The sequence below is a fragment of the Labeo rohita genome, chromosome 25, assembly GCF_022985175.1.
Source record: "Labeo rohita strain BAU-BD-2019 chromosome 25, IGBB_LRoh.1.0, whole genome shotgun sequence".
Lineage (NCBI taxonomy): Eukaryota > Metazoa > Chordata > Actinopteri > Cypriniformes > Cyprinidae > Labeo > Labeo rohita.
In genome coordinates this window covers 14728711-14737680 of record NC_066893.1, presented here as the reverse complement: position 1 = coordinate 14737680, position 8970 = coordinate 14728711, and the positions used below count along the sequence as shown (strand labels likewise).

The window sequence follows — 8970 nt, the reverse complement described above, 5'->3', positions numbered from 1 at the left end:
CTTTTTAATTTATAAAAGTTTTTTTTTATAAAAAGTAATTTATTGAACTATGTTTAAAACAGTCGCATAGGACAATTTTGACATTTGTCTCAATAATTAAGAAAATCTAATAACACTGCAGCTTTTATAACAACATTTTCATGTAAGACAAAGAAATGTTGATTTACAGCATGTTGAATAACGACAATATTATTTATATTCTTTTTTATCTTACAGTGAAAGCAGTGAAAATGCCATGTCATGTCAACAATCCGTATACTCACCCTAAGGACATCCAAGATGTAGATGAGTTTGTTTCTTCATCAGAAGAGATTTGGAGAAATTTAGCATTACACCATTTGTTCGCCAATGGATCCTCTGCAGTGAATGGGTGCCGTCAGGATGAGAGTCCAAACAGCTGATAGAAACATCACAATAATCAAGAAGTATTCCACATGACTCCATTCCATCAATTATTGTCCCGTGAAGCAACAAGGTGAGTGTCTGTGAGAAACAAATCTATCATTAAGACGTTTCAAGTTTAAATCATTGCCTCTAGTCAATATATAAATACATATTGCTTGCTTTATTTAGCTCAATCACGTTAAATTTCTCTAAATCTATTCAATTGAAGAAAATTACTCATATAACTTGCATCTTGCAGGCGAGTGAATTTTAAAGGAGAAGTCCACTTCCAAAACAAAGATTCACATATAATGTACTCACCCCCTTGTCATCCAAGATGTTCATGTCTTTTTTTCTTCAGTCGTAAAGATATTATGTTTTTTGAGAAAAACATTTCTGCATTTTTCTCCATATAATGGACTGGTAAGGTTGCCCCGATTTTGAACTTCCAAAAGTTTAAATGTGGCTTCAATCGATCCCGGATTTTGTTCCTGTTAGAGACAGTTAGGGAATGTCGAAAAACTCCCATCTCACGTTCTCCCTCAACTTCGAAATCGCCCTATATCGCTGTTTTACCTTTTTTGTTAAGGGTGTTTGATCTTCTTTGCATGTTCCCTTTGCAAAGACTGTGTCGGTACTTCTGCAGTGATGTGAGAGGATTTAGAAATGATTTTTGAAGTTGATGGAGAAAATATGATTGGAGTTTTTAGACAAACCCTAACTGTCTTGAGCCAGAATACACAGAGTTCAGGCAGAGCAAGACAAGACGAGCGTCTGAGATTAAAAAAATATTTAAATTGTATGTTTTTAGTGAAAATAACCAATGGTTTCGCTAGATAAGACCCTTCTTCCTTGGCTGGGATCATTTACAACCAGGGATCGTTTGAAGCCACATTTAAACTGAATTTTAGAAGTTCAAAATCGGGGCACCATATCAGTCCATTATATGGAGAAAAATGCTGAAATGTTTTCCTCAAAAAACATAATTTCTTTACGACTGAAGAAAGAAAGACATGAACATCTTGGATGACAAGGAGGTGAGTACATTATATGTGAATCTTTGTTTTGAAAGTGGACTTCTCCTTTAAGATAATTTTTATTAATTCATTAAGTCAATTGACCTCAACATGGCGCCACCATGAGGCGATCCGCTTCATGAAAATTAAAACTTACGTATTACTTAAGGCATTCTTCATGTATTTATGTGTAAAACGTTTTAAAATAAACTTAAAAAATAAAACAAAGTTTAACATAAGAAATAAAGTCACAATTACCTTTTCTGGCTTCGAGGTGGATGCGAATCAAACCTACTTACTATAAAAAAAAAAAACAAACAGTTCACTCTCCGTTCCAATAGATGGCGACAAAGATCATCTTAACACAACAGACTACAGGATGAGAGGAAATCCGAACAAAATAGCTGTAGGCGCATGTGAATGGAACGCATTGAAAATGTGTTGATCGCATCGGTCCAAATTCAACCTGTAACGCAACACACCCCGTAATTAAGCTGATTAACAACAGCGATAATGCGGCGCCTGGGTTCAGTGCAGCAGAAGATCCCATGCGTTTTCCTGACGGAAGTTAGAAACGAACCATCCAGAAAACGCGACTGTCAGGTGGGTAAAATAGAACATCAGCATTTTTGTGTGCATGCTGCTTTCATGCCTAAACCATGTAAACATTATAAAAGCATTACGATTGCAAATGCCAGCATACTTGCTGTCACGTCATTGTTTTTAATTTAAATTTTCATTTTATTTAGAGCACTGAACTGAACTGTCCCGAAGCAATATGCATGTCCAGTCCATGTTTTTTATAAACCAAATTTAAAAGCAACAGGGGCTGACCTAGAAGTGCTGTACAATCGCATAAAATACAAATAAATGAATAAAAATGCACGGGTATTTTGTAATATCTATGCATTGCATAGATATTACATGCAATTGATTATGAGACGATTTTACTCATTCTCGTTTTCATTCTGCAGCAGTTTCAGGTGGTGGCCACTGAGAATGTGAATCCTGCTGCTCTTGAATCAGATATTCACTGTGCAGCAGCAACTGAGAAGATTGATGGGACGTGCTGCTATGTCACTACATACAAAGGTGAGTCATATAAATGAGTCATAAAAGAGTTATGTGGTTGTTAATATGAAATCATTGTTGGTTATCTATACAAAATCTTGAACATCACACACTACACAAAGTTTGTTCACACAAAGGTTTATGGGTTGATAATATTTTAAAAGTTGTTTTTTTCAATAATTTTTAGTATGCTCACCAATGCATTTGATTAAAAAAAACACTACAATAGTAATACTGTTAAATGTAATTACAATATAAAATATAAAAAATAGTAAAATATAGTATATTTTAATATGCAGTTTATCATGTGAAGGCAAAACTGTGTGATTGATCCTAGAAATCATTCTAAAGCGGATTTGCTGCTGACAAATATACACACGCACTACTAGTCAAAAGTTTTTGAACAGTAAAATTTGTAATGTTTTTTTAATTAAGTATAGCAAAAACAGTCACATTTTTAAACTATTTTTACTATTTAAAATAACTGTTTTCTATTTGAATATATTTTAAAATAATTTATTCCTGTGATTTCAAAGCTGAATTTTTAACATCATTACTCCAGTCTTCAGTGTCACATGATCCTTCAGAAATCATTCTAATATTCTGATTTGCTGCTCAAAAATCATCTAATATTATGTTGAAAACAGCTGCGTAGAATTTTTTTTTAGGTTTCTTTGAAGAGAAATTTCGGAAGAACAGCATTTATCTCAAATAGAAATCTTTTGTAACATATTAAATGTCTGTATCATTACTTTCGATCAATTTAAAGCATCCTTGCCTAAATAAAAGTATTCATTTCTATTATTTATTTCCCACAAAAAATAAATTATACTGACTCCAAGGTTTTCAATGGTATAGTGCAGGGGTGCCCAACCCTGTTCCTGGAGATCTACCTACCTGCAGACTTTAGTTCCAGCCCTGCTCCAACACAGCTGTCTATAATTATCAAGTGCTACCTAAGACATTAATTAGCTTGGTTCAGGTATGTTTGATCAGGGTTGTAGCTAAACTCTGTAGGATGGTAGACCTCCAGGAACAGGGTTGAACACCCCTGGTATAGTGTATAATTTTACAAAAGCTTTTTATTTCAGGTAAATGCTGATCTTTGGATCTTTCTATATTTACCAAAAAATCCTGGATATATTATAATAAAAATATTATAATAAAAAATGTTTCTTGAACCGCAAATATATTAGAATGATTTCTGAAGGATCATGTGACACTGAAGACTGGAGTAATGATGCTGAAAATTTAGCTTTGATCACAGGAATAAATTACATTTTAAAATATATTCAAATAGAAAGCAGTTATTTTAAATAATAAAAATATTTAAGCATTTTTCTGTTTTTGCGGTACTTTGGATCAAATAAATGCAGGCTTGGTGAGCAGAAGAGACTTTACAAAAAAATTAAAAATCTTGCTGTTCAAAAACTTTTGAATATCAGTGTATGTATATAATTATGCATTTTTATATCCAAAATTTTTTTTTTTTTTTTTTTTTTTTTTAAGGGGAAGCATATCTCTGGGCTCGCTTGGATCGGAAACCCACCAAGCAGGCGGACAAGAGATTCAAAAAGTATCAGTATTCGCAGAAGACCTGTAAAGGTATTTTGGTTTGATTAAATTTTTTTTTAAAAATTAATCTTTTTATTTTATTTAACTTCAATAAATATTAGAATTACCATAGTGTTACATTTATGGGCTACCAAGAAACTGTAACAAAGCAGTGAATAAAAATGAAACTTCTAAACATCTGATATTTTTTGGATTCTCAGGATTTGTGTGGAACGTAGACAAAGATTTCCGAGAAGTACCAGAATCTTGGATCGCTGCTCACAGAGTCCAGCATGAGAACGGCCATCCGGTTCCGGACGAACACGGACACATACCAGGTGGGTTGATGTCCCTTGAACACAGTTGTCGTTCCTCATCTTCCTGTCACAGGTTATACCCTACTGAGTAAAAATAAAAGCTTCTGATGGCATAGATGTATCTTTTATTAAGGTTGGGTTCCAGTGGATCATACCAACAAGCAGTACTGCTGGCACGCCTCTGTAGTCAACTATGATACTGGTGTTGCCCTTGTCCTGAAGACACACAGCGAGGATGAAGGATTGCTTAAAATTGTCAGCGTTCCTCTGGCAGACCTAATGGAGCAAACCCTTGAGCTTATCGGAACCAACGTTAACGGAAATCCATATGGTAAATATAATGTAATCTATAGTTTATAAGTTTATGGTTTCACACTCATTCCAAGTAATAATTTCTTGTACAAACAAGTTTAGCTGTTAAAGGTACAGTTCACCCAAAAAAGAAAATTACCCCATGATTTACTCAACCTGAACCCATCCTAGGTGTATATGACTTTCTTCTTTTAGATTAATACGGTCGGAGTTATATTAAAAAAATGTCCTGGCTCTTCCAGGTTTTATAATGGCAGTGAATGGGTGTTGAGATTTTGAAGCCCAAAAAAACTGCATCCATATATTATAAAAAGTACTCCTCATGGCTCTGGGGGGTTAATAAAGGCCTTCTGAATCAATGTGTTTATGTAAGAAAAATATCATATTTAAAACTATACACCATAAACCAGGGGTGGTAACCGTCAGTCTTGAAGAAACAGAGCCCTACATAGTTATGCTTCAACCCTAATCAAACGCACCTGAACAAGCTCTGAAGGGTTACTGGAAAGCTACAGGCAGGTGAGTTTTAATTAGGGTTGGTGCTGAACTCTGTAGGGCTGTGGCTCTCCAGGACCGGATTTCACCACCCCTGCCATAAATCGTACTTAAAACTCTGGTGAGAACAGTTAGCAGAGTTTTAAATATGGATTTAAATATGGATATTTTTCTTATACAAACACATCGATTCACTTTAGGAAGCCTTTATTAAGCCCCTGGAGTCGTGTGGAGTACTTTTTATGATGTATGGATGCAGTTTTTAGGGCTTTAAAATCTCAACACCCATTCACTGCCATTATAAAGCTCGGAGGAGCCAGGACATTTTTTTATTATAACTGGCTGTATTTGTCTGAAAGCAGAAAGTCATATACACCTATGGTGGCTTGAGGGTGAGTAAATCATGGAGTAATTGTCTTTTTTCTAAACTGTCCCTTTAAGAAAGTAAGAAACTGAGTGGAATTCTATTGGTTTATGAAGCAGCTGACTGTGTGATTCCATAGGTTTGGGAAGTAAGAAGCATCCAATCCATGTTCTGGTTCCTCATGGAGTCCTGCGCATCCGGAACCCTCCTCCAGTGGAATTCCAGCAGCTGTATTCCTGGTTTCAGGAATGCCAAGAAGGGCGAGTGGAGGGAATCGTTTGGCACTGCGATGATGGGACACTGGTCAAGGTGAATAAAGGGTTCATATGTAAAGCTGACACTCTTCTGCTGCTCCATGTTTTCTTCAGATCAAATCACTTTAAATCGTTTTCCAGGTACACCGCCATCATCTCGGTTTGAAATGGCCTGTTGGTGACACCTTCCTCAACACCAGGCGTGTGGTCGTCCACGTAGATGAAACGCCAGATCCAGATGCTTCCAACAAGGACTTATTCAAATCGTTTTCCAGCATAAATGGAAAACTCTTCAGCTGCATACAGGACATTCAGTTTGAACCCTGATCCCTTAAAATTAAATTACCAAACATTCCTCCTAAATCTGGTTTTAACCAGAGTGAAGAACTTTTGCCAACACTTAATACTGGTCAAAACTGCCTATTGCGAATTCCCATGACACTTTGGACTTAGATATATGATGTGTGCGACTGCTGCGATTACTTTATATTTGGCACTTTTTCTTTTCTTTTAGAGAATGAAAGTTTTTTTTTTTAAATTATGTAATTCTTTTGTTTGTTGGTTTCAGAGGACGGTTCAGCAATATGTATATAAATAAATGTAACAAATTGACATTGATCGGCATTTATTACACCTAAGGAGTCTCCAAAATGAGGCAGTGACTGATAGATTAAACAAAAAAAGGTACAAACCTTTCAGTTTCAGCTTTTGTTAGTAAGGCCATAAATCACAACTATTGTAAAACCTAACTTTATATGAAAATGCTTTAGTATTTTACAAAAAAAAATAAATATGAAGCTACTTATGAAACATTGTAACTTAATTGTACTTGAATATTAACCAACATTGTACATATTTGGCTCTAACTGAGCAGTAACAATAAAATCTAATGACCTGAAAAACGATCTGATGTGTGTTAGCTGATAGACACGTCTACGGGAAGCGGCACTCCAAATTGATCCGACAGCTTCTTCAGCTGTTCCTCCAGAATTATGTTTTTCTTCACCTCCAGATTGTAGTTGAACTTTAGATCCTCAAGTTCTTCGAAAAAGTTTTCCAGCTCTCGGGTCAGCTTTCTTACTTCATCCTACAATGAAAGCATTTATAATATGACAAACAAAGGCACAAATTTCACGATTTGATTACACTGAAGTTTGCGATTCAATTCGATTCTATGGACGCTCATTTCCGCCAAGAAAGAAAAAATGTAATGCCCTAAAGAAGTCGAAATTATGACATACTTAAGTCATTATTATGAGATAAAAAGTTGAAATGATGACTTAAAGTTGAAATTGAGATAAGTCGAAATTATAACTTCAAAAGTCAATTATGAGATAAAAAATTGAAATTATGACATAACAGAAACTACCAAAAGTCATAATTATTAGATAAAACATTGACATTTTGACAAAGTTGAAATTATATATACTTAAGTCATAATTACGAGACAAAAAACAAAATCATAACTTAAGTCATTATGAGAAAAAGTTGAAATGGCAAAGTTAAAATTATGCCATACTTAAGTCATAATTACGAGATAATCGAAATTATGAATTAAGTCATTATGAGATAAGTTGAAATTATGACTTAAAGTTTGAAATGATGAAATTAATTGAAATTATGACTAAAAGTCATAATTATTAGATAAAACATTGACATTTTTTAAAACATTGGAAGTCAAAATTATGTAATTCATTATGAGATAAAAAGTTATAAATCAAAATTATGACTTACTAAGTCAAAATGGACTTAAGTCATAATTCTAAGATAAAAAGTTGAAAAATTATCACTTTAAAAGTTGAAATTATGGCTTACTAAATCGAAATCAGAACTTTAAAGTCATGATTATTAGATAAAACACTGAAATTTTGACAAAGTTGAAATTGTGACATACTTGAAACAATTACGATATAAAAAGTCGAAATAATGACTTCAAGTCAATTATTAGATAAAATGTTGAAATTAATTATAAAGTTAATATTATGACTTATAAAGTTGAAATTTTGACATAAGTCATAATTACGAGATAATCAAAATTATGAATTAAGTCATTATGAAATAAAAAGTTGAAATTATGACAGTCATAATGAGATAAAAAGTTGAAATTATCACTTTAAAAGTTGAAATTATGACAAAGTTTGAAATGATGAGATTAATTGAAATTATGACAAAGTCATAATTATTAGATAAAACATTGAAATTTTTGAAAACATTGGAAGTGGAAATTATGACAAATCAGATAGAGATAAAAAGTTGAGATTATGATTTATAACTCAAAATTATGACTTACTAAGTCGAAATTTACTTTAAAAAGCATAATTATGAGATAAAAAGTCGAAATTATGACAAGTCATAATAAGATAAAAAGTTGAATAATTATCACTTTAAAAGTTGAAATTATGACAGTTTGAAATTATGAGAATAATTGAAATTATGACTTACTAAATCGAAATTATAACGTTAAAAGTCATAATTAGATAAAACACTGAAATTTTGACAAAGTTGAAACTGACATAATTGATTCATATATACGATATAAAAAGTTGAAATCATGACTCAAATCATGAGATAAAAAGTTGAAATGATTTATGAAGTTGAAATTATGAGATAAATCAAAATTATGACTTAGTTGAACTTAAATCGAAATTACGACTTAAGTCATAATTCTGAGATAAAAAGTTGAAATTATTACTTTAAAAATTGACGATTTAAAGTCTAAATTAAATTATGATTTAAAATCAAAATTATGAGATTAATCAAATTATTACTTACTAAATTGACAAGTAATAATTATGAGATAAAAAAATAATAATTATGAGATAAGTCCAAATTATGACTTTAAAAGTATTAATTAGACTAAGAATTTTTTTCTTACGTGGAGGAAATTGCCTTCCATACGATTCCAATTTGATTCAATATTATTTTGGATATATATCAGGTACAGTACATGTAAAATTTTCATGTTAAAAAACTAATGTTGTAAAATATACATGAGATTCAGCTGGTACTACATTACTATAATATTAAAGGTTAAAAGGACAATACTAAACTAAAGTTCACTATAAATTACATAATTATATTTCTACACCAATTTGTTTTTTAACATATAAACATTTAAATTGTGGCTTTACAGGGACAATGCACATTAATAAACATGACTGTAAATGTGCCAGAATTAATGTTAAAAAGTCACCCTTTTCTAG

At 32.4% G+C, this 8970-nt stretch overlaps 2 protein-coding genes across 8 annotated transcripts in view; one reads left to right on the top strand and one right to left on the bottom strand.

Annotated features, from left to right (window-relative positions):
- Positions 1 to 1765: 1765 nt before the first annotated feature.
- c25h12orf29 (chromosome 25 C12orf29 homolog) lies at positions 1766 to 6577 on the top strand. Of its 2 annotated transcripts, none has more exons than XM_051099278.1 (7): positions 1766 to 2003; positions 2378 to 2492; positions 3981 to 4076; positions 4247 to 4363; positions 4476 to 4673; positions 5653 to 5822; positions 5909 to 6577. In XM_051099278.1, the coding sequence occupies exons 1-7, from the start codon at positions 1914 to 1916 to the stop codon at positions 6092 to 6094; spliced, it is 972 nt and encodes a 323-aa protein (XP_050955235.1). In that variant the 5' UTR covers positions 1766 to 1913; the 3' UTR covers positions 6095 to 6577. The 2 variants fall into 2 exon arrangements, with proteins under 2 accessions (XP_050955235.1, XP_050955234.1); XM_051099277.1 differs by having other exon boundaries at positions 2375 to 2492.
- Positions 6376 to 8970, bottom strand: part of cep290 (centrosomal protein 290) — a 55178-nt gene continuing 52583 nt past the window's right edge. For all 6 annotated transcript variants that reach the window (XM_051099269.1, XM_051099270.1, XM_051099275.1 and 3 more), the window contains one exon: positions 6376 to 6854. In XM_051099269.1, coding sequence (XP_050955226.1) covers positions 6684 to 6854 — 171 coding nt within the window. In that variant the 3' untranslated portion in view covers positions 6376 to 6683. The remainder of the gene's footprint in view (positions 6855 to 8970) is intronic.

What these genes read in the sequence shown, in the direction of transcription:
- c25h12orf29 (XM_051099277.1), top strand. Translation starts at nt 1,914, where the DNA reads ATGCGGCGCCTGGGTTCAGTGCAGCAGAAGATCCCATGCGTTTTCCTG. An exon ending in CCAGAAAACGCGACTGTCAG is followed by an intron (nt 2,004 to 2,374) that starts GTGGGTAAAATA and finishes TTCATTCTGCAG; the next exon opens with CAGTTTCAGGTGGTGGCCAC. An exon ending in TTCGCAGAAGACCTGTAAAG is followed by an intron (nt 4,077 to 4,246) that starts GTATTTTGGTTT and finishes TTGGATTCTCAG; the next exon opens with GATTTGTGTGGAACGTAGAC.